The sequence below is a fragment of the Poecilia latipinna genome, unplaced genomic scaffold (assembly GCF_001443285.1).
Source record: "Poecilia latipinna isolate Pla-1442-1.1 unplaced genomic scaffold, P_latipinna-1.0 Scaffold318, whole genome shotgun sequence".
In the NCBI taxonomy this organism is placed as follows: domain Eukaryota; kingdom Metazoa; phylum Chordata; class Actinopteri; order Cyprinodontiformes; family Poeciliidae; genus Poecilia; species Poecilia latipinna.
In genome coordinates, this window is record NW_015112934.1 from 125822 (window position 1) to 151855 (window position 26034).

The 26034-nt window shown below is 38.4% G+C and overlaps 1 protein-coding gene and 1 long non-coding RNA gene across 5 annotated transcripts in view; both read left to right on the forward strand.

The window, feature by feature from the left end:
• Positions 1-12108, forward strand: part of LOC106949013 (uncharacterized) — a 32123-nt gene extending 20015 nt beyond the window's left edge. Inside the window, exons 2-3 of the long non-coding RNA XR_001425300.1 lie at positions 11509-11592; positions 11696-12108. This is a non-coding gene — a long non-coding RNA (uncharacterized LOC106949013). The remainder of the gene's footprint in view (positions 1-11508; positions 11593-11695) is intronic.
• A 4460-nt stretch (positions 12109-16568) lies between these two features.
• sash1a (SAM and SH3 domain containing 1a) overlaps positions 16569-26034 on the forward strand; it is a 199260-nt gene continuing 189794 nt past the window's right edge. For 2 of the 4 annotated variants that reach the window (XM_015034964.1, XM_015034963.1), the window contains exon 1: positions 16570-18053. In XM_015034964.1, the coding sequence (XP_014890450.1) occupies positions 17553-18053 (501 nt within the window). In that variant the 5' untranslated portion in view covers positions 16570-17552. Of the gene's footprint in view, positions 18054-26034 lie in introns of all 4 variants that reach the window. The other 2 variants (XM_015034962.1, XM_015034968.1) reach the window with 2 other exon arrangements.

The window sequence follows — 26034 nt, forward strand, 5'->3', positions numbered from 1 at the left end:
GTCAAATGTGCCGTCTACACTTTTCAGCATGATGTAATGGTACATCATTATTTACACTGTTTCTCCTGAAGCAGCTTCCACGACGCTTAAACTTAGGTCAAAGTCAGTGCAGGTTGCGAGGAAGCTACAGAAAATGATTTGGTGATGATACACTCCTGAACAACATTTTGTGACCGGAGAATAATTTCCATGTATTTGCATTTCGCACTGCAGAATCATGTATAAGTAGTCCTGCGGCTCGTGATAAGTTCAAATATTTGTTTGTGCATGCTTAATGCAAACGCTCACAGTAGGCCGGTGTAAACATTGCTCCAGGTGGGGAAGATGGCTTCATGGAGCGCATGCACCGTCTGGAACTGATACCTTTTTCTATAAATTTTCCTGGCTGTCAACGCCAGAATATTTTGAATGGAGTGTAGATTAAGTGAATATGTAGGAAAGTCCAAAAGATGAGCAGTATTTTTCAGGAATAAACCCTTATCAAACAGGTGACTGCCCACTGCAAGATATCATCAGCTGAAGTTTCATGTCCTTATACGACTAGAAGGTCCATTGGTCCATTTTGGAAAATACTCTGCAGATTATGGTGTCGTCTTCACTGTGCTGCTTTGAATGCATCTCCAGTGGGATTTCTTCAGTGTTAGACTTTAGTACCATCCAAACAAAAAACTGGATGAAAAAAAAAATGTTTTTTTTTCTGATTAGAAAAAACATTTTCTAATCAGAAACTTTCTAATCCAATTTACTTCCACCTTTCAGTGTCCCGCGTTTGCCAGTTTTTTTTCCTTCTCTCTTTTGTGCAAATTCCAACTGAGATGTTGTAGATATGGCATTTAAAAATATTTTCATTTTCTATAACTTCTTATCACACATTTTATGGCCGGTGTGCCGCAATCAGCATCTGTAAGGGGGAAAAGGGAGGTAAAAATGTGCCTGTGGATTGACAAACAGTCCACAAAATTATCTTCAACTGCTCTAGCGAATTAGTTTGGGGGTCTGCTAGTCAAATTTCTTGCTCTGTAACCTCTAATGCTCATTAATTTTAATAGATTGCCTAACCTATTTGTTTGTGTTACTTCCTTCTGGTTTTCATTTCAAAGCTTTTCTTAAAACCTAGCCATGATCCATCAGCACAAAATGCATTTGCAAAAAATATTTTATTTTTTAGTCTTAAGATTTTGACCGAGTACATTTTGGTGTCTTAGATTTTTTGTTTGTTTGTAAAAGTTACATTTATAATGCTGCAGAATCAATTAAAGTGACAGACATTAATTAAAACAGATGTTCTTTTTTTCACTCGTCACAGACAAACACAAGTAAACTTCTTGCTGTTAACAGTTATTTGACTCCAAAACGTCTAGGTCTTTACAGTAAGAAGGATTTTACTCTGAGCACAACGGCATCCAATAAGGCAGGATGACAGCGTACACATCAGCAATTAATTAATTGAAATGATCCAAAAAAATCTATTATCTTTCCTTTCTTTTGCATAGACAGTGGTATCTACTAAACTGAATATGAGAGTTAATTGGCAATAATCTAACAAAAATGACGTGATTTTACACACTGCTATGACTTATGTTTTGTTAAAACATCAGCTTAGTTTTGGTTTTGCTTCGTCCCACATTTACTTTGCTTTGTCTTGGATTGAAAGAAAGGAAAGGGTGGGGGTATTTTTAGTGTCGCGATTGTCTGTACACCTTACAAGCACAGACACACGTGAAAATGCAAGTGTGTTTTCCCTTGATTCCCCCCAAATTATCTTGTTCATTAATTTTGACATAGCAGGAAATGAGCCTGTTTTTGCCTGAGGCAACGTTGAAATTAGAAGAACCGGAGTAGTCCAGAGATTGGAAGGTTTTGACGACAAAGCTCATCTTGTCCTTACACCCAAAATATAAATAAATCGAGTAAAAGGATTTGTGCCATTTCTGATTTATCTTCCACAAGGTTATCAGACAGCAAATTATTGTTCTCCAGTTGGTGTTAATGGTTTGTCTCCATTATTTCTTGTCCGGAGTGATAAGGGTCAGATCCAGATATAGCACAAGCATAATTCTATCTTAAGGCTAGTTTTCTTCATTTTGTCCCTTCATCTACCTTTTACCTATTTGAAGCAAAGTATATCCCGACTGTGCTGTAAGGAGACGGATGTGGGGGAAGCGGTCAGACTCTCCAGAGAGCCAGCAGCAGCCGATTTGAAACACAAGGCGTTTGACTTGGGTGTCAGAGGATGTTCGCTGAGATGCTTGACTGTTGAACTGTTCACCCAGAGGCCTGTCTAAGCAGCAGTCAACTTGACACAAAGGACCAGAGGAGGAGGAGGGGAGAAACCAAGAGGAAGAAAAGGAGGTTAACAGCTGAGACAACCATGTGTTGTACAGTATCCTGCCCTGTGGGAGGTCTATTGAGTGAAAGCACTCTGCACTTCAGTTGTTTGCAGTGCATTCCTGGGACCAGGATGAATGTTCGCCCTGTGTTGCATGTGTGCTTGCTTAACATGTGTGGACTTGTTTGTGTTATTTTTAGTAGCTTCATTATTTAAGGTCATATCAATAAAAACTTGTGTCCATCAGTTCAGTCATAACTGTTTTTTTTTTTTTTTTTTTTTTTTTTTTTTTTCTTTTTACCCCCCAACATATGGAAAAATTACACAGAAGGGTAGCCTTAGTGCTTCCTGTGTTATCTTATTTTTATTCATTAATTTATGACAATATACCAAGGTCAACATTGTAGTTCTGCTAATTCATATTGTCTGCATCTGGTCCCCTTTTAAAACAATAGTTCTTTGACAATGTTTCTAAACAAGCAAGCTGTGCACCAACAAGGAACCTTCTTGGTATTACCAGAAACAGCATTTGGTTTATTTTTATTTTGAAAAAGTTACGTGTTCACCATGAATCATAATTTTTAAGCAGAGCAGAATTACACTCTCATACAAAATGCGGCGGTCCTGTGACTGAATACCACATGCTGCAAAGAATGTTTTAGAGACACGAGGAACAATGAATTCAAATTTTATTTGTCGGTCATGACAAAACAACAACGCAATTTTCCCTGCTATATTTTCCCCTTAAAAGGACACATGTCCTTATAAGTCCTGGACTTGTATGTTATTTGAACAGAAACTCTGTGAATAATTTGCTCATTTAGCAAATGCAGTGTTAATAAGTGATTGATCCTGAGCTTGGACTCCAGCTTGGTGTGCCTTTTCATCATGGTTGTCGAATTCTGCAAAAGAAAAGGACTTTATGTGGGCTTTTGAAAAACATCTGAAGGCACATCAAAGCAAATACATACCAGCTAAATACCTAAGATTTAGCAGATAGAAGGGCCTCTTAAATGTGCTGCATAATTGATTTTTTTTTTGACGGTCGTAGAAAAGATAGAGATCAACTTGAAGATATTTTCTGAGGTGAATTGAGCAAGTCAGCACAGCATGACGCTTCACATCCCAGCTTTCACTTCTGCAAAGATAATCAATAATTAAGGCATGATGTGATGAGGGTAGGAATACCTCTAAAGTAACATAATACTTTACCCTTTTTACCTTCGCTAATGATTGAGACTGTATAAGTAGCTAACTCCCCTTGATAACATCGACTGTTTGTCACTGAGGCACTATTATAGAGTGACTTTTCAAGTTAAACGATCACAATTATTTTTTTTTTGTTTGTTTGTTTTATATATAAAAATAATTTGGTCTTAACATGGTCTGTTGATTAGTTTTGATGCTGCCTAAGTGCTTTTCACACACCCAGGAAGTTTAAATACGATTAAACCAGGCTGTTAGGTTAAAATAGTATTAGGTCTTCCATCTTCAGGACCGCTAGATAAAAGAATTGCATTTGGCTGTCGTAAATGATCAATACGGGATGTCTCCGAGACGACGTGTTTTGAAGCGCTCAGACTGACTGGTGTGTCTGGAGGACTCGTTTGAGCAGCTGATGAAACAAATAGGCTTATCCCACCATGACTGTGATGCTCTATATTTCCCAATAGGGTTTCTCCCTTTTTTGTTGTGTCACTCTTCTCCCTTCTCTCTCCTGCTTGTCTCATATCTGTGATTGAATGTAGGTTACATCACATTTCAGGACTTTCTCAGTTTCTTCTCCACAAAATAAAAATTTTACTTAGTGTCTAGTGGAATGTGTGAGTTGTGATGGTACAGAAGTTGCCTTATCTTCATTAGAAGTTGTATTTTTTATTTATTTATTTTTGTTTTTCTTTTCGAGGGAACAAGATTTAGCTTGAAATCTTTTAAGATGCATATGTGTATGTCACTGAAAAGTCAATGCTGAGCAACAAGCCAAACTAAGCAAGTGGTTTGAGTGGCTGCATTATTTATGACTCACAAGATCTTTTGAAATCTTTTTTTTTCAAAACAAGACCTTGGGGGGTTTTGTAGAAACCCAAAGATGGAAAAAAAAGAAAAACGTGTATAAAAATCTACTGTTTATGTAAGAAATAAATCGGTCAGGTTATAAAGGCACACCGTGTTGTTATGACCATTTCGAGCTAAGTAGTAGTTTAGCTACTTTGTGTGTCGTTGCTTAAAATAAAAATTTCAGGACCACATATTTTTTTTTTCCAAAATCAACTAAGAAAACAACAAATCAAAGCTATTCTTCATTGCAAGTAGTCTCATATTCCCTTTCTTTCTCTTCTGTATCATATCTTTTCCTGCAAGATAATCCCAGAGCTGCTCATTAGAAATCGCCTTTCATCCCACTGGCATAGACGCCCTCTGAACCCATCGTCTGCCATGTTCTCAAAGCAGACCTCCGCTTTGATAACCATCCCTCAAGAGACAGGGGGATAGGACGTTAAGGCCACTCACAGAATCACCTGTAGTTGTACCAAAAAAAGGTGGAAAAATAAAAAAACAGTCACATGAAATAATGAGGCAGTGGGACAATGGTGCAGCCAGATCAATTTGGGAATCGATACTACATGGAGTGGCCTTTATGGAAGCACAGGTGAGCATTTTAGGAAACATACCTTTAGCGTTTGTTTGTATTCAGTGTATCTTGTCTTATCTCTTCTCATTTGTCTTGTTTCTATTTGTCTTCCACTCACTTACGCGCGACTTTAAACTTCGTGTTTAATGTTGTTGGTTTTTTTTTTTTTTTGAAAGAACAACATTAATGGAAATTTCAGAGAATTTGCTTGATGCGCATTTTGTTGTGGTAAATACTAAAAGTTCATTTCATTTAGTTCAAAACGTTTCGTTAATTTTCACAAATCACCGGTTGTTTGAAATTTGTCACGTTTTCTCGATTTACTGCCTGAATGCTTTCAAAGTGCAAAGATAGAAGAAAAACCATTCTTGTTTTTTTTTTTTCCAAAGTAACAATTTATCTTTTTATCTTGGTCTAATTAAGATGTATTCAGTGAGAATAATACATTTTGATGTTTTTAAAGTGGTCTGTAATTGGTCTTGTTTGGATTTAAAAAGAATTTAACAGAAGTCTCTTCCAAATCTTTTTGATAGAGCAGCTGCAACTTTGGTCTTAAAAATACTTTAAAATAAATACACTTAATTTGTCTTTTTTGGCAGCTGATTAAGTGACAGGATCAAACCAACACTCAGCAGCTTAAACATTTCTCCCAACACTACATGTGTTCCTCCCATTTACCTGTCTTTCCAGGCAGTTTAAAGGTGCTGCTGTTATTTCCTTTTTAGATGAGCCCTGGAAATGGGAATCACAGCAAATGTCACCAATGTCATTTGCATATAAGTTGGATCTTTTATTTATTGAAAGATAAATTTTAACCTTAACCCTAACTCTGAAGTGCATGTCTGTTACCTTTTTAATCCTTTTTTTTGTTGTGCCTGTCAATACACAGCTACATTTATTTCAACACAAAATTGTGGCAGACTAATCCTAAACATGACAAGGCACATTACTTCCTCACTATTTATTATTGATGATGGTTTCTCAGTACATATTGTTTTACTTGCCCTGTTCCAAAAAGGTACTTTGTGTTCTTGCAAGACTAAGTCATGTTCTCAACACCGCGCATATTCCCTTAAAGATGTTGAATGCATCGATGTCTTTCCTTAATCCACTTTGAAGAGATGAGGATTTTGTCCTGTTTACTCTGCATAGCTCTGGGGTTTCCTGGTCTGGTCTGTGATTTGCATGTTGGCTTTGATTTTGTCTCAATTTTTTTTTTTCATACAGGATATGTTGCTAGAAATTACGCGCTGTTTTTCTTGTTTATTTTTTTCTTATTTTTTTAATTACATGTTTTACAGCTATTGCTTTACTTTTTATGAAACATGTTTGAAGGGAGACCAGAAAAATTACAGATAAAATATGAGCTTGTGGTTGGTGGCAGCAGGTTGATTTTTGGATTAATTATAAAAGATAATTTAATGGACGGTGTTAAGTATTTTCCAGCCACCTTGTGCCATTTGTACTGCAAACAGGTAACATTGTTATCTTCAGCTGTTATAAAAATGCTTTATAAATCAAACATAACTTTAATGAAACAGTGGAGAGTGGATGGTGGGTGCTGGTGACTGTCTCCAGCAGTCATTAGTGGTCCAGCAGGGTACAGCCTGGAAAGGTCACTGGTCCATCACATGGAAACACAGAAACACATAAGACAAACAATCATGCATACACACACGCACACCATAGGGCAATTTAGAGAGACCACTTACCCTAACAGTCAAGTTTTTGAACAGCGGGAGGAACCAGGAGAGTCCAGATAAAATCCACACATACACAGGCAAAACATTCAAACCCCATGTAGAGACCCAAGGCCAGGATTTGAACCCAGGACCTTCTTGTTGCTAGCTGTTCGTCAAAAAAGATGAATGCCGAAATATCCCAGTCTCGCATTTGTTAAATGTTAGATTCTTGCGCTGTCAGCAATCACAGAAACAGAAGACATGTTTGAAAGGCTTATTGAAACTGTTGTGCAATGCGCACAACAGTTTTATGGTGAGGCACTGGGGAGGAGAGCTAAGCGGGAACCGTTTGAGATTAGAAGTAAATGACTCGATGCAACCGGCTGGGTTTCCTTAGAGGGAATTCTTAAAATCTACTTTGAATAACTAACTGAGCTCACTGTGCCGTTTGTTTGACAACTAAGATTAGTTGGAGTAATGAATTAAAATTATTTTTCGTAGCGTGCCTCAAGACATTTGTTGTGAAATGGTGCAATATAAATAGACAGAATAAATAAACGTACTGTTAAAGTCAGCAGGTCTTATCCATAGAGTATGGGGATGACAGGTGGTGGTGAACGGGAGCTGGGTTATCGTTCCCTCCGTCGTCTCTTCCCAGAGTTGAAGGTTGCAGATCAGAGCAGTGTTGGACGATGAACAGGCAGGTGACTGAGTAATGCGCTGTTGAATATATCCAAGGGTTTGTAACAGGAGGGCGACTGGAGGAGCAATGAAGAGATGTAGGGAGAGAGTCTTGAAGGAATTCCTCAAATAATCAAGAGGAATGAAAGGCAAAGCAGAGGAAGCCAAGAATGAAGCAGGGGTGTGGGAACTGGCTTCAAGGAAAAGACAGCGAGACGTGTGCCAGAAGTTTGAAGAGAACTACATTTCCATGACAGTAGCCTTGGATGCCATGCATGAGAGCAAAACAACCTGGCGTCTGCCACAGGGAGTCTGCTCCCCTTTATGCTTCTCCTGATTAGACTTTCTTTCTTCACCCAATGCAAGCAGTGAGACATTACTTTTATCATATTACTTAATCACTACAACGACAATTTTTAAGACCACTAAATCACAACCAGCAAATTGTATCAATACAAATTTGCCAAATAATAAGACACCTAAGTATAGAGTTAGTATTTATGCATTTACCATTTCTAGGTACTGCCTAATTGAGTTAGAAACTTGTACTCCAACATGTTTAATATTCTGTCTTGTTTCTTGGATACATAGATGCATAAAGACACAGTGAAAATGATATAGGCTACTCCAGCGACTTCCTTCGGGTGGTTTTTTTTTCTTCCAGACCTTCATCGGCCCATGATGAAACAAGAAACCACATGACCTTCCAGTCACAGCAGCGTGTGCTGTGACCTCGACAACTTGATACAAGATGATCCCCTTTCTAACAACGTCTCAGAACAAAAACTGAAGATCATAAACTTTGCTGTGTGGAATAAACTGTCCATATGACTTTAGTAGGAAACATACAAAAAAACTATTAAAATGGGAATTTGGTTAAAAAAAAAATATCCAGGATGTACTGCTCAGATGTAAGTAAACCCGTTGCTTCTTATTTCATAATAAACTAAAAACGTTCTCAGTGTACCTTTACAAATGAGTGGGCCATCCAACCCTACAGCACAGTATTGGATATTATTGATTTGTCATGGATAATCATTCAGTTTATGATGGAATCATCATCCACAGCCATCACTGTACCTTATAATGACTGGTGGAACTTTATGCTTTCCATCTAAATGGACGACACTGCAGAGATAAATACGGAAACAAAAGTCGGTGTTCGATAACCCATTTACTTTTGCCTCATTTTTCACTTCCTTGCTCTTGTGTCATCACTGCGGTTTGTATGGTAAAAAGGAAAGGTAGAGGTGATTTGTTGGGGTTGTTCAAATTATGTGCATTTTCAACATTCATGATATGCTGTACTTTTTGTTCCATCAGTTTATATTTCCACTCCTAAATCTGTGGACCTGGAGAATAGACATAATGCTGGGAGCCTTATTCATTAATTTTAATTTTTAACAAACCTGGGCTTGGAGCCATCTTTCATCATCTTCCCATCCATTTGAGATCTGATTTATTGTAGCGGGATTTATGTGGCAGCTGTGGCTAATAGCTCCTTTGTCTTCTGCTCTCCTGTGGTACAGACTCCAGGAAGGGGAAGACCTGCAGCTTTGAAAGAAATCCTTTTGCCCAATCCCCACTGCCCCTTTTAGACCATTTTTAAAGAATCTTGAATATATTCTATTATTAAAATTCATGATGTCTGCAATCCAACGAGGGCTCCGCCATCAAAAAAGAGTTAATTATGTTAAACTGTTCTGTGTAGGCCGAGTTGGAAAAAAAAAGTTTTTCATCCCCTTTGTGCCGTCAATCATTTTTGATGAGTTACTTGTTACATTTATAAGTTCTTCATATATCTGCATAATGATTAATTCACTTTCAGTCACCTTATTCTAATTAAGGAAGGAAAAGAAGGTTATGTGAGGGTGAAAATAACTAATCTTTATTAATTAGGCTTGCTGCATCACTGCATTGCTGAAGGGACTGTAATAAGACATTCTTTAAAGTCAGACAAGGATTAATTTATCACTAACTGGAATCCTTTCTCGTAGCTTGCAATGTCCCAAACATAAAGAGATGCAGTCTCTTGCATTTCCCAGGGTTTTAATACAATCCATCCGCATTCAAGCAATTCCCTGAGTGATATCCTGAAATCTGAGGTCAGAAAATTCTGAGATTAAACCCAACTCCTCCGGGTGCCATTATGCGCCAAGGTTGGCTGTGGATCATGAGGCGATGTCGGTCACTGAAATTTATCTCTAATCGATAACTGTCAGAGATCGTCATGCTTGTTTCCAGCCAAACCTTGACCTCTCGAGATGATTGTATCTGCAAATAAAGTCAGCTGTGGAGACCAGAGGGGTCAGAGCCGAGTGTCATTCCCAATTTATCACATAAGGACTCTGTAGACCAAACACTGCACTTGCATTTTGTCCTGTTTACACATTAGTGGCATCGAAAGACTTTGTGTTTGGATAAAATATTTGGATCTTTATTCTACCACGTCACTTTCACTTTAGGTAGATTATGTGTGTGAGTACTTCTGCATCAAGGATACATTAGTTGGTTTTAATATAGCCAAAGGTGACATGGTAGAGATTTCAAATGTTCCTGGCTTCAAAAAAAATGCAACACATTGGCAGGGACTGAGCATACATTGCACTCCTATTTCAACTAAAGCTCAAATCTTTTCCAGCAGCTGTACATTGACTTATTTTTAATATTCTTTGTTGTTTTGCACAAGTGCAAAAGTCAGCATCCCTCGTGTAAGTTGCTCACGAGCAGCAGCCAGACTTCCATTTCAGAAAGTTCTTGTTGAATATTTATGCAGGCTTTCTTGAAATATTTATTTTTCTGCAATTTGTAATCAAACAGTTGGCCACGTCAAACCGTTGCCTAAGTGTAGACGATGCTAGACTGTGGGCAAAATACAGATACACTTCAATAAATCACTAAAAGCTTACTTTATTTCATAAATTCAATGCAAAATTAATTACCACAGTGACAGTTTGTGGGTAAGTTTTAATTTTACTCAGAAGTCGACGTACCACAGTCTGGAGTAAGAGTAGGAAGGCACAAAATCCAAGTTCCTTGATTTTCATTGTGACGTTTCCATAGTCAGTGATGTTTTAGTGAGCCATATAACATGCTGGTGTTGGCCCACTGTGTTTACTGATTTCCCATAACCATAGAATCTTGGGATTATTTGCAAAGATGACTAACATATGTATAAATGCAGCAGAGCTTAAGACCGCTATTAAAGCTGGGGTTACTTAAAGCTTCACCAAAGTGACAGCCTAATCTCCTCTATATCACACCATATATATATATATATATATATATATATATATATATATATATATATATATATATATATATATATATATATATATAAACTTAATTTTAAATGTGCAGTCACATGGTGGCCCATGCTTGACTGAAGCTGATTATGGGGACATGTTTGTCCCCTTTGAGGCACCGACATTATCTTAGATTCACCTTTCTCACTGCGAACCCGGCTCTTATTAAAGTAAGACCCAAGGCAATAACCAGAGTCACACTGCCTGATTATTTTCTTTCATAAAGCCTTATTTCACGCGATAGAGGCTTAATGTCATAAAGGAGCAGATTCATGTTTTACAATGCATGGTGTGTGGTGTGATGGGATTTGGCTTATTTTTCTATTTTTCCATGAGACGCATAATGTTTCAAAACAGTCTTGACCCATTTGTAGAAAATTATTCTATTACCTGTTGTGAAAGAGGTTTCTTTTTCTGCATGCCAAAAAATGTTTCCAGCTCATTAGCTTGTGTTGTGAGTGTTTTTTTTTTTTTTTTTTTTTTGCACAAAACATAATTAATTTTAACTGCTCATTTGCAACAAGAGCAATTTTAATTAGCAGTGCTTTATTGCCGTGGGTATCTACACTTGCTCTGCACCAACTTCCTCCTCTTTTAGGCGCCTTTCATTTCACTCTCTGGGAGAGGCGTGCAACTATAAATGTGTACCCCGGATTTACAATCAAGAGAATAAAACAGGATGCCAAAGATTTTTTTCATTGCGAATAAAGAACAATTCTAAAACTCAGCAACCTTTATATATTCTTTTATCCTTTTTCATTTTCCTTGCTTCAAATTATCTTTAGTTTTAATAACACCACATGTTGAAGAAGAAGGTGATGTTGATCTGAAAAAAAAAAAACAATTGCACTTCCTCCTCTTGCTTTACTCCACTCACAGAAATCACCTCAGGTGTCTGAGATCTGTCCATCACAAGCTGCAGTGAAACCCCAGAAGAACTTAAGAGGCTACCTCCAGCAGCAGGTCAAAGACGTGTTTGATTGATGGTATCATTTTTAACACTTGAGTGAGAATGCTAACACGGACGACTGGCATGTTTCTTTTGCTAACATTTTGTGATTGGCAGGTGCAGCTGACATGTTTGGAAATTCTTCCTCCATGTGAGATTTGGAGATATTTAGATGGATAGTGTGGTTCCAGAAGTGGAATGGCAGCTGGACATGACTTCCTTGCTTCACCTCTGCACCCTATAGGCTCTAGCCCTACCAGATGTTTTTAATTGCATGAGTGTATGAAGTTTGGCTTTTTCCTCACCTGATTTAAACCAGAACAGCATTTTAAAGGTGTCCAGTCCTAAAGAGGCTAAAAATATATGTTTATTGTTTCTCAACAAAGAAAAAAGACAATGTTTGCATTGATTTCATTCTGTTATGTCCAAACTGAATATTTTTTCAAAAATGTGGTGCAACAATGACTTTTATAGTTTTGAGTAAAGTTCAGACATCAACAGTAGAACCATAGAGAACCACTTAGAAATAATACAAAGCAACACAAGAAATCAACATAATGCTACCACCAACAAACTTTGTATAGTATGTGAAGCAAAATTACAATAGCAATGTTAAACCAAACTTTAAAGTACGATGGGATAAATAGATCATGGAATCATGAAAAAGATGGAATATTGTGCCTCTATATGCCTGGAAATTATGGAATATTGATTTTCTATATTCCTAAAGTATAGAATTGTTCAAATGTCTGCTGAAGAACTACTTTTCTTTGGACTTTAGAGAGTATGAGAGTTTCAATAGTTTTATTATGGTAATTCTATCTGAATGTAAATTACTTCCCTTTTTTTCCTGTTTTGTGCTTTATTTCGCTTAGCATTTATCTAAGTTGTAAAGCACTAATTTGGTCAAGTTTCATTGTCTTTAGATGTGCTACACAAATAAAATCTTAATTGTTATGGAACATTCAGTGCAAATTAATTCTGAAGTGATTCCAATCCTTTATCTGGGCCAAATAAATGTGAGCTAGAGGAATTGTGTTTTTTGCAGTCCTTAAATTATAAAGAAGAAAAAAAAAATCAAAGAGAATTGGCTGTGAAAAAACATATTAATGCTTAGATAGTGAAACAAAACAACAGTATAACATGTTAAAATATTAATATCTTGTCTGACTTCATTTTTTGAGCATGATATGTTAACTGAAATAAAAAAATCTTTATTTTCTCTTCTTTTTTATGCACTTCTTGTTACTGTGCACTATTTTATTTTTATATTTGTATTTGTATCATGTTCGAATAAAATTTCATTTCATTTCATTTCATTTAAATAAGTTTGAAAAGCAATTCGTATGTTTCACTGTATGAATTTCAGGACAGGAGACAATATTTTTTTTTTTCCATATTTTTTTATTGAACTGCCAGCAGAGGACTAAGAATATCTATCTTATTCTGGAAGAAAAGCAACCCCTGAAAGCTTCGGCTGAGATCTCACATTTTTGACCTCCATACTGCTTCTACATTTAGGTGGACAAAAGTCATTCTCTGGTTCAAAGGATTTAAAAATTGAGGTCTGGAATGACTCACCCTCCACACCAGAAGCCAGAGAAACTCGTAAAAATTCACCCAACAGAGAACTGTACCTTATGGTCTTCAAGTTTTTCCTGTCAAGCAGCACAAAGGCAGATGCACAAGGTGTCAACTATGTGCATAGACAAAGCTGATGTCTTCCTTGTGGCCCATCATCTTCCTCTACCTCTTTCAGTTTACCTACTGGACGTTTTCCCCCTCGCTCTGCTGAACGTTTCAATCATCTCAGACAAAGCAGCCTATAAAAACCATTACCTCACTATGACCACAACATGTTTGCCCATAGTCCTGCTCTGTATATTAAGAGATGATTACTGAGTGGTTATTGATGTTGCAGCATCTCTCTGGTTGCAGAAAAAAACACAGAATATGCCCACAGACGGGCTGCAAACCAGTGAGATGGTACAAAGCTACAAAGATACACTGGCAGCCAGTTGTTGAAATTGTGATAAGAAGCCTTATGATTTTTTTGTTGTTGTTGTTTTTTTTAAGTAGTCAAAGAAAAAACAAAAATGAAATGTTCAGCACCTGTCACAGTAGTAAAACTTGTGACAAAGAGATTGTGTTAAAAACAATTTCTAAACATTGGATCTGTTGATCTTTACATAGTTGTTGATTTATAATTTACTTTTTTCTTACTCTGGCACTACTTTTTGTTTCAATTTTGCACTCTGTTTTACATTATTGTATGAATGTGTGTGACGTTGTCGCTGTTGCAATGACTGGTGGTGGCTCACCATGGTCCAGGACAGCGGGGTGGAGTACTGGCACTCTGAGTCTATATACTGCAGAGCGCAGCGCTCTCCCAGTTCCATCTGTCAATCTGTGCTCATATTCTGTTTCCACTGGGATATACGTGAAGTGTGTCATATATAAAATGCGAGAATGTGAAAACGATTAAACCACTTCTTTTACTAAAATAGTGCAAAGTTGGGAAGTCTAATCTTTTATTTTTAATTTATTTGCCGTTTCTGTTGCATTTGGTCACCCACGGCAACAGAGGGTGTATATTATTTATTAACCGGTTTGCTTTACATTTTAGTTCATACCTCTAATCACTCTGAACTCAAATGTTCTGCAAAATGTGTCACATTCCCCTCAGATAGGATTACAGATATTAGCAGCTGGCATGTTTATTACTTTATAATGTGCCACATGTTTGTGATTGGCAGCTCTGGACTGTTGATAGGTAATTTTAACGCTGAGTGTTTTACTGCAGAATGCCACCCATGCTGTTGTAACACATTGAGAATGTGGGTTTGGCAAGGCCTGCGTTGAAAAAGACAGCATCTGGACGGCAAAATTAGCAAGCGCAGCATGTGCAGTGGTCCATCCCCCATGTCGATGGGGATTATGACTTTGAACGATGTGGGCGCAAGCTGGTTAGTCGAGCTCTTGACTTGACAGGAGGAATCGGTATCCATATTCCAGAAAAAGTACTGAAGCATTTGACCACATTGCTCTTTTTCCAATTTACATTATTGCTTTTTTTTTTCTTTTTTTTTTTTTAATTGACCTTCAACCTAGAGAATTTTGAAACATTCCTGATTTGCTGATTGGGATTTTCAGATTTGTTTATAGTTGGTGCATTAACTCTCTTCCATAAACTCCAGATTTGCGGAGTGTGTTATCCATACAGCCAAACCTGAGCTGTAGCTCTCTGCAGCTTCACCGGGGCAATCTTTGGATCTTTGGTGGTTTCTCCTATCTTGGTAGGTCTGCAGTTGCGCCACACTATTTTTAAATGATGTATTAAACAGTGCTCTGCCATGTTGAAAGCTTGTAAAATATCTTCATAGCCTTATCTTTTTTTTTTTTAACTTCTACACAACTTTGTATTTCGGTTGTGCGGTGTCTTTCTCGTTGTTCATGTCATTGAACTGCTCTTCTCCAATATCCTTGCAGGCCTTCACAGAACACCTGAATTTATACTAAGATTAAAGTTAATCTTAGTTAATCATTAACCATTTGTGAAGGAAATGCTTAAACTGGAATTTATTTTGAGGGTATCAGATTAATTCCGAATACTTACACTTGTCAGATGTTTCTTTGTATTAAACAGGTACAATTTTTCTTATATTTGGCAATTATGCACAACGTTCTGTGACTCTATGTACAAGCTACATGTTGGTAGCTGTAGCATGACATAAGTTGAAGAGGTATGGATACTTTTTCAAGACACTGCATCAGTAAACTCTTAATTTGACGTTTTAGGCCCTGGACATCTTTGAGCTCTTGTGCTTTTGTCAGTAAACTAGATCAGACTACTCAGGAAGACAAGCAACAGAGAATATTTTGGTGTAATTATACTGACACCAAACAGCTGGATAAACCTCAGGAAATGCCAACTCACTAGTGTCTTGGATCAACAGTAGGATGAAGATCTAAACTGCCACTTACCTCTCAGCCTCAGACAAGTGTTTCTGGCTTATTTCTTATGTTGTTTTTCCCCCCTCCAAAGAAACGGCGATGCTGCTCCCTTCGCCCTTTTTAAAACTGACCGTGTTAGCTCTCTAGTCCTGCCACATGTCATAACGGCATGAGACAAATCACTTCCAGCTTAGAGCGAAGACGGTGATTGTATCAAACTGACCCCTAACAAGCTGTCAGCTCACATTTGATGGAGCATGCATCAGCACCGACCGGCATGACATACCTTTGGACAGACAGATCTTATTTAAGGAATGGTATGCCCTTAGGTCTCACCCTGTATGTTTCTCCCCAGTTTGACTGCTTAACTTTTCTAATGCTAATATAGAGGGGATCTATAGGTGCAGGAGTTTAATGGGATTTGGATTCTATAACACAGCTGCATAATCAGAACAGAAAATGTTCAGACGTTCATTTTGCCAGTGGATGAGAGAGACCGTGTTTGTCCCTCATGATGTATTCAAAGGAGGGAGGCTCGATGGGACTGATAATCCTGAGGTGAAGCAACAAATCTGCCGAATATTGTGGAATAACAAATGTTTGTAATCACAGTTTCTCTGTGAACGGCTCAGTCTTACTGAGAATGAGCTATTTTCTTTAGTAGAATTTGCAAACATATCAGCACATAGACTGGTGCAAACGGGGTGGTTCCATAAAGTGGTGCAACATGCATATGTTTCCACCACACTTTCCAGTTTAATTGTAAAAGCTGAAAATCATTTATCCTTCACGATTATGCGCTGCTGTGTATAATCGCGAATAAAATCACAATAAAATATTTGTGGTTAATGACGTAAAAAAAATAAAAAATCAAAGGATTCGGGTAATTTTTCATTGAACTGCTCTAGAGGCCGCAGTGCTGCCATTCCAACACAGAGGGAGCTCATGCGTGTGGACCAACCAAAGCATGGAAACGCTGAATGAGTGAGAGAGTGTGTGTGTGTGTGTGTGTGTGTGCGCACAAGCAAGCAAGCAAGAGAAGAGAAAGAGCGTGGTGCATTCAGTGGACGAAATCACATCTTTGGGGAGTAATAATGTCAAACAGAGCAGCAGAGGAAATGATCTGCGTTTGCCTTTTTGCCAGACTCTTGTGTTTCGAACTAACTTCAGTGTTCAAGTGAGTCGGGAAGCTGGTGACCCGGAGGGAAGCCACGAGGCGGGGCAACAAGTCCAGAGGGGGGGTGGGGGGGGAAAGGAAAAATAAAGGGATTTGGCTCACTATTTTTAAATGTAAGATTTGGAAAAGGGGGCGTGGACGTTATTGGAGCGGCAGCAGCTGAGACAGAGAGCGTGTTGGTTCTTGGCTGCAGCTCCAGAGTAGTGATGTGCCGGTTGGAGGAGGAACTGGACTGAGCGTAGACTCAGCGCTTTAGACGCAGATCCTCTGCAAGCTTTTTTTTTTTTTTTTTTGGTTTTGTTTGTGAGAAATTGAAGACCCTCACCCCCCCTTCCCCCTCTTCGGATTCTCTATGGATTTTTTTTTTTTTTTTTTTTTTTTTTTTTTTGCCGGTGGTCTACACAGAGAAAGGACTCGGGGAAAACAGTGGGAGCTGTTGAAGCCGTGCTTCGCCGTGCGTAACGGATGAAATCTGATTTCGAAGCTGTTTGAATGACAGCAGTAGGAGACATCTGATTGTTTAAGGTACAGCCTTGTTGCGCACAACAAACCACGCCGGCACGGGCAAAGCAATCTTTGAAACTCAAAAGCAAGTGGATTTTGAAAGCTGCCTCTTACGAATGTATTCCTAAATATTGAGAAGTACTGCTGGTTTTGATTATTTCAAATATGTTTAATATGGCAGCCCAACCTTTTGGCATGGATTATCTACGAAGTGCTTAATACAATTCTTCACGCCACTGAGTCTTAGAGTTAAAGTCACTGTCAGTGCCTGACTGAGAATGCGTTTGAGACGCAGAACAGGAAAGTAAGGGCCACCTGAGTTTTCTCAATACTGCCAAAATGACAAGCAGCGGACCTGTCATTGTCTTCGAGTGGCTGAAGACCCTCCAGCTCTCGCAGTACGTCGAGTCCTTCGTGGATAATGGCTACGACGATCTAGAAGTTTGCAAACAAATAGGAGAGCCCGACCTGGACGCCATCGGGGTCTACATCCCTCACCACAGACAGAGGATCCACGACGCGGTGAGAAGGCTGAAGGAGGAAGCCAAAGAGACGGCCAGCGGTCTGTACTTCACCCTTGAGCCGATGCCACCTGCGGCAGAGATTTACACGGGTCACACGGTGGAGCACGAGTCCAAGCTGCGGGGATCCAGGTCTTGGACAGAGCCCAACAGTGACCGAATCGGGCGTAATGGTGGCTACATGGGCGCACAGAGAAACCTGACGCTGGGCAACAGGAGGGAGCTGGTGATGTACCCCAAGCTGAAGCTGAAGATCATGATCAGGGATAGACTCATCAGAGATGGCATCAATCTCGCAAGACCGCCCTACTCTAATAAGGTAAATGATCCCGAACTGGCCAAAGTACACACACAAAGCATCATGCACTCCCTTTCTTCCATTTTATATTTAGGTAGTTCTTGTTACCGTTCAAACAAGGAAATAAAATAATGTTATTTTTATTTTGACACATTAAGAAAATAAAAATAACACAATAAGATAGAGTACAAGGATGGTAGAGATGCACCAATTCACCAACCAGCAATCAGAATTGCTAAGTTTTTCCTCCATTCTCTCTGATCAGCAGGTCAAACAATGAAATATTGTAAATGTAACAAAACCAGAACACAGTTTTTGTCAGTGTAGGTATCACATGTACTTTGAGACATTTGTTTGAGGTTGATTAAAAATGGATACGAGTTTGAGACATAAAGAGTTTTCTTCCTTTCTGCTCTCACCACATGTTTGTTCAGGAGGAGATGTTAGTGTCGCGTTAATGCCTCAATGCAGTCAGATGGGCTTCCTTAGTTTGCTTTTTAATAGATGGCATTGCTAACAGAAGGACTCTGATCAAATTAGAATGCTTGTAATTGATTTTGAATCTGTCTCTTGCATTGGATTTTATTTCTGGATACGAATCGAACCATTATCCTCCTTGAGATGACATTCCTTGTCATTTTCTGATGGATTAAAACCAATAACCTATATCAAGGAACTTGTAGAAATTTCTTTCTATTTTTTTAATATTTGATGTGATATTGTCCTTCAGAAAAGGAAACTGTCAATATCAGAATAGCGGATTTTGGTATAACCCTGTTTATTTTAATGCCCATTTAGAGATTTACCAAAGATGATTACTTGAATCAAAACATCAAGAAAAGTTAAACAGCCTAATTTCTGTCTCTATGCACAATATATTAAGTTGAAGGCCTCGTCACTGTATTAGTGTTTGAATCCAAGGAAACTTCTGCAACCACGGTGGACTCATTTGGGGTATTTTTTGTAGAATATTGTAATTTAAGTACCAAGTATTCACACTCCATATTCCAATTATATCTCTGGTCAGCCAGTAATTTTATGTGGGGGGTAGGGGGGAAAGGAGTATTTATATTTTGGGTTCATATTCTAAGAAACTGTATCTTCTTCCTGGAAGGAAGAAAAATAAATTCCACAGAAAGGCGTTGATCAGAGACTGCTCAGCATGAGCATCATCCATTGCATAGATAAAAGCTCGCTTTTTAGTCAGGTAAAGCAAATCTTGTATGAAAAGCACATTTCAGAGAGAAGCACTCGCCATCAAACCAGGGTCTGAACAACAGGTGTGGCTCCGACACTTTGAAATATTTTCTGGACCGCTGCACTTTTGCAGGAGTGTGAGTGGTTGCTGTCAGGGTGAATGATGGCAGTGGAGTAACTGCAGATCAATAATTAGAGAAGAGTGAAGATTCTGTGGGAGGCTTTTGCTTTGACAGTGATTCTCTGTTGGGCAAAAAGATTTACACTCTGATTATTAGTCTACTCTGACCTCACATGTCACCCTGTTTTATTCTCATGTCTCTGCATGCAGTTAGAAATGGAGCAAGCAGACCAGACAAGCAAGTAAGCCCCCCAGCACTTTGCCGTAATGAATGAGCAACAGGCTTGTCGAACGCATGGGCAGGGGATGAAGTGCACCCAGCTGGGTTGGCTGTGGCAGTCCTGCGAGTAACCAGACTCAGAGGGCCTCTTGTATTCACAGACTGATAGTGACCTCTCCTCACAAGTGCCTGAATCATATGCCTTACCAGCTGAGGTCGCCCTTGCCGAGTTACTGTTGTGTACGTACAGGGAGGCTTTTTATTTGGACCTCCTCAGGCCCCTGACTAAGCAGATGTTGTGTCCTGTGCTTTTTTTTTTTGTTGTTGTTGTTCTGGTTCTCTAAAAAGATGGCCATTATTTGTGCTGAAGCAGATAAAAACATTCACTCAGCTCTGGATGTGGAGTAAAAACTGGAGCAGGAGTAGATTTGTTTGCTGTACACAGAGTAGATAAACCCAGCATTTAGTCATGATGGTACGACATGCTGCTGCTGAGATATGGAAATTGAATTATTATTATTTTTGTCGTCTGCGAGAAGCTAAACGCCACTCTCAATTAATTTCGAGCTGTCTTGTTTTGTTGTTTTTTAGAAAGTGACCTACACAAACGGCCAGAATAATTATGTGTGTACATTTTCAGGATGCAGCAGTTTGAATTTTGCAGCTGCCTGGTTTATTTATTGTGTTTTTACCGAGATCTGTATTGAGACTACTGCAATAATTTAACCTACTAAAATCAAAATGTGGACAGGTTTTCCTGTGTCCTGTTTCAATAGAAAACCCTCAATTCTGGCAATGATTTTGGTGTGGTGGTAGGCAGATTTAATGACCGACTAAGTTGTTGACCTAATTCAGGTCCGAGTCCGTCTACATTAAGCTTAAGGAAATTCCGACTCATCCACTCATATATTTTGGACATGCTGACCCGTGCACTGTTGACGGAGAAATATAAACTTGTCTGTCAAAAGCTAATGTATTGTGAGAGATGTTGCGGTAATCCACAATATGAACTCTGCAGTCCCGTCGATGGACTCATGTCAATAGAGGCCTGAAGAGCCCCGTCTGTGACCTTTACTGCCAGATGACAAAAAAGTAGTCCTGGTATTCCAAATTAGATTTAAAACTGTAGCAGTCTGCTGCTTTTTGGAGTGGGAGTAAGGAGTCTCTTACGAGCTTGAGGTTCTGCTGCGGTTCTGAAACAGACCGTGACCCAGTGGTAGTGGCACTCCAGTGAAGCTTTCATATCCTCTCAAAAACCTAAATACCATTTTAAACTCATTTAGTTTTTTGTTTGTCTTGGAAAAATGATGGTTATGTTTGCAATAGATTCTGCATGTTTAGTGAAAATGAAAATCTTTGTGTTCATGTACATATAATTTCAATGAAACACAGATCCAGGGTTGATTAAATCTTTCGAATAGCTGTAGTCATTCAAAATAGGAACGTTCCAAGGACCTTCTTGGTTCCCCCCACTATACATTGCTGTGGCTAAATGGTATGCTGCTGTTGAGTCGTGAGATCTGAAAAATATATATTTGTCTTTTATTTAAGATTATGCTGTTCATTTCAGAACATAAACAAATATCTTGAAGAGTTATGTGTGGTTTTCAGATGTTTAGATGTGCAGTACACAACAATCTTTTGTGTACAGATAGTCTATGTGCTTTTTTCATATTTCTTTATGCAAGATGAATCTTCATATTATATTCCAGATCCAGCTTAGAATATTTACATGAATTTTTAGTACGATAATGTGACTACATATTAATCAAATCAGTTCATTATCACTTTATTGTACAGTCAGTTTTACATGACAGACTTGGTATTTTGTGAGCAGATTAGTGCAAAATTATTAAGAAAAGTATTCAAAAACACAAAACAGATGAAACAAGAAAATATCTTCAATCATATAAAAAGTGTATATGAAACAGTGACAACTTAGTGAAAATGTTGAAAATTTGATAATTTTGATAATGTATATGTATTTTTTTTTTTTTATAAAAGTTACCTGCAGCAGCTTTAAACATATTCACATGGTTGTCAAGTGCCTACATTTTCTACTTATGCAGAGTCCACTGGCTCAGTTTCTCAGAAAAATGTGCCTGACCAAAAAAGTTGGAAACAAATGTTTCAAGAGGTTATATTTGGTTTGCAAATAAATACATTTGTATCTATTTTTTATTTTTCTAATTTGAGTTCTAAACCTGACTTTTTGCTTAATCTGATTTTGTAGCGGTTTTTAGATTCCCTTCTGGCTCATTCTGCATGTAGATTCTCTTGAGCTTGTGCTGCTTTTGATGAGCAAATGGTGCTCATCAAATGCAGCACATATATGAGAATTCCCCATATATGTGCATTCTCATCATGTATCTGGGTCGTGTTATTGCTTCTGATAATCAGAGTTTGCTTAACAATGACTTTTGAGTTTTTGAATATTTCATAAGCTTCTTTCCTCTGGGTATTTTTTTGCCACTTTGGCTAACCGTGAGTCCCGCAGAGGTTTGGGATTTGTGAGGGATTAAGCATGAGACCGAGGCTGAAACAAAGCATTGGTTTCAGAGGGTTAAACTATCTTTCCTCTTGAAGGCTGTGTTTAGTTAGAACCATAGCTTTGGCATTGGAGCCTTGGAGAGGAATGAGGGGGTCAAGGTCTTTGAGTCTCTTTTGGTTAGTGTGTCTATGTGTGTGTGTGTGTGTGTCACCCTGCAGTTTTGAACTGGCTGCAGTCCAGTACTTTTTTTCAGTTTTTTTTTTTTTCCTACCCCAGGGTGAAGGAGAGTGTGGGAGATGGAGCTATGACCAGCTGATAGTTTGACTAACGGGCCTGTGATTGGTTGATATTTTCCCTCTTTGTGTCCTTGGGAGGTTTGTCACCCCCAGCAGAGACGGAGCATGGTGACTCAAGGCTGATTGGATACAAAACGTCACTCACAATGAATACAGGGTAACATGAACAGAGAGCTTTCTTATTTTTCCCAATGACCAGAATTTTTTTTTTTTTCATCCTTTTTGCTGACTGTTCATCTGTGCAGAACTTTCCATCAGGTAAACCCTTAGATAAACCAAGAGTCAGAATTCCACTCCTGTGTCTGCTGAATGTATTCTGGTGAGACAACTCATTATCAAGCAATTCACTGAAAGGCTCTGCTGGGTGTAATAAATAGCTGTGATCCTTATCAAAGCCACTGAGACCCCTTGTCTGAGAGGGAGTATTATTTCTTCTGATGTAAACAAACACTTGTGCCGAGGGTTGCACATTTTATGATCGCTCATCGGGGAACAATATACGCCGGGAAGACGGGGCTGCCGGCTAGTTTGTTGCTATAATGCACTGTGTTCAATAAATTCTTGCCGTTTGTCTCGGCTTGAAAAGTCAAGCCGACTTTTTAAAGTTTTATCACTTGGACTCCTATTTGTCTTTGTTTCTTGTGACAGTTAGAGGACGGTGAATCAAAAGATGTTAACTGCTGTTTTTAGATGAAAAACGACGCACTACATTTATGACAAATTCTATTCCAAGGACATTTGGAGACTTTTGAATCAGCTCAAATTTCTGTTTTAAAGGTTACTGGAGGATCTTATTTTTGATGAAACACTTTTGTTTGTTTTTTTCCTGAAGCTTCAACACTCACTTTCAAATGAAATTTTGTGGCTGAATGTTAGCTGAAACAAAACATTTTTATTCTTTTACCTTTTAAGGCTTATCTGTTTTTCTTTTGCTGTCTTACTGCTGCTCAATTGTTTCAAAAAAATATGGGTATATTTTGACTATTTGCACAATTTTAATAAAGTAATTCATTTTTTAGGGTATTTGTATTAAAGTTACCTACCAAACACTTGTTAAGGAACTCACTGCTTCAGATTTTATTATGGATCCAAAATGTCTAAATATATATGATGGTAAAATAAGTTGTGAAACTTCAGTTTATTTTATTGTGGAAATCAGACATGTTACCGATTATAGTAAAATTTGGAGCAATATATATGTCAAAGCCAAACATTTTAGCTTTCTGATTACTTCCCAGATGAAATAAGTCGCCCCAGGTTAACTCTTAAAATTAAGTGCGTAGAGTCAGCATTTTAAATTAGTGTTTCGAATCAACATAATTTGGCTTCCTGTTAAAAAATCTGTAAAATCCATATCTAGGCAATACGGTTAGCCGGGCCATCAGTGTCTTCTGTTATTGGCCTCTGCGTAAATTTCCAGTTGACCATGTTTTTTCCAAAGTTTTGGGTCAGGTACTGTGGTTTACATTTTAAGGTTACAGTGAAATACATTCAAAATTACATAGAAAATGTATCAAGTTCTTTTGGTCTGGGAAAAATGTGGTTGTGAACCATCAAGAACTAGTGGTACATTAAACCACAGACTATACATGCAACTTTACTTGGGAATGACACCAAGCCACATTCCCTTCTATGCTGTCATCACAAGTAACAAACTCATTTTGGGGGAAAAGATTCTCCAGCATGAATAATAACCATTTTCCTTTTAGGAGAGCTGACAACACAATAGTCATTATTCACATTTAGTTGTTGCCATCTGCCCTTCTGCTCCTCATTATTGATTTTTCTGCCTCACTGATTTCTTAGAATTGAATTCATTTCATCTTCTCTGAGAAATTGATCTTTTAATTTGGCTCTTTGAATCAACTGAAGCCCAAACTATGTGAGGATGTGTTCCCATCCTGGCTTCATCTTGGATCTGGACGCAGCAGACAGTCAGTCATAAGGTTTCATTGTTCGCCCAGTGTGTCTGGAGGAAATGTAGGCTAAGCAGCAGCAGATTCTCCATTGTTTGTTTGGAATCTGATGGGGCTGCATGTCCTTTCACTACTGGTCTGTTTTGCATTTCCAATTTCCGTCTATTGAAATGGGCTGTGGAGGCAAGTGTCCAGCATTGTGCTGATGGGTGGGTGATTAAAACCTGGGTATCATGCTGAGGGAAAGCATTGTAAATAGATGGGTACATTGTTTATTAAGGCTGGAAGGGAGTTGGTGGATGTTTAGATGGTCAGGACACACTGGTAAGTTGTTGGGAAGTGTTTGTTCCTCAAGGCCATTTTATGACCTCACAGACCAAACGTAGTCGGGGACAATCAAGAGAAGATATGCAGCTCCTGGAAAAAAAAAAAAAAAAAAAGTTAAAACATGCAATGAAGTCACAGAGGTGCTGCACCTGCCAGGGCTGGATTAGCAGAAACAAAAGACAGACTTTATCTAGTCATGTTCATAGCTTCCGTTAGCACACAGAAGTTTACCACCTGACATGACAAGGATTCACTTTGCTTCCTGTTCCAGGCCTCTTATCTTAAGTAATATCCCATCACTCTCTCTAAGCAGGAAATTAGAGTTTAGCTTGAGGTTCACCCCAGTTGGCCGACTGTGGCTGTTGAAGTGCTTTAAGCTGCTTCTGGATTACTGCCAAGATTTGGAAAGACGAATAATTCAAGGAAATTCAGTTTATTTCCACTGACACTTTTCAAAACACATACGCAACATCAGTGACGTTCAGATGATGGCAAAAGCACAATTTGAAATAGCAGTGCTGAAATAGTGTTTCATTCATTTCTTTTAATATTGATGCACAGCTCTTAGATGAACTGTTTAGTGAGATTTTATTTAAATTTAAGTGTGAATGTTAGTTCCCCCAGATCGAGAGCTTTTTGTATCTTTCAATGTTAATTGAAACTGCTGTAAAAGCTTTCTAGAGCTTTTCATTTGTGCCTGTGTTTTCGGGGGAAATGTCTTCATTATCAATGTCCATTCCCATAGTGCTGGCTTTTAGCCACAAGGGCAGAGAAAGCCTCTCACATCAGCCTCTGAGTTTTCCATTTGTTCTGCTGAGAGCCCCGTTTGCTCAGTTCTTATTAAAGGGTCCTTAAAGGCATAATCACCCAAGGACTCATTAAGGGGAAGTCATAAAAAAGTCAAGGACCAGTCACATTGTCCTGAGAGGACATAGAGAGTCCATTAACATAGTCGGATGCAGTTTACATTGCAATTTGAAACTGGGTTGTATTTAGCAAATGGTGTGAGTAGGTGTATTTGCACCATGTTAAAATGATCTCATGTTTACGCTCTTACAAACAGGTTCACACGGGGGCTTTGAAGCATCTTTTCAAGCATCTTTCATCAGAATAACCTTTAAACCCCTTAAGGCAGATGGCACATTTGACACAAAACTTTGAAAATGAATGGATTGTTCAACACAATATTTTGCTGTTGATTTTGGAAATTATGATGCCAAGATCCTAGATCTTATTCTCCTCATGAATGTCTGGGGTCTCAATAGCAAATTTGTCTTCAAGGAATGCCGTGGTGAGCCATTGATTAGCTACATTAGAAGCAGATGCATAATCTCCCCACATGTGGGGAAGGGCAGTCGCTGTAAAGCAGTGTTCATTATTATTTTAACCCAAATAAAATAATCACGGCGCTGACATTTTGAACTGTCTTAACCA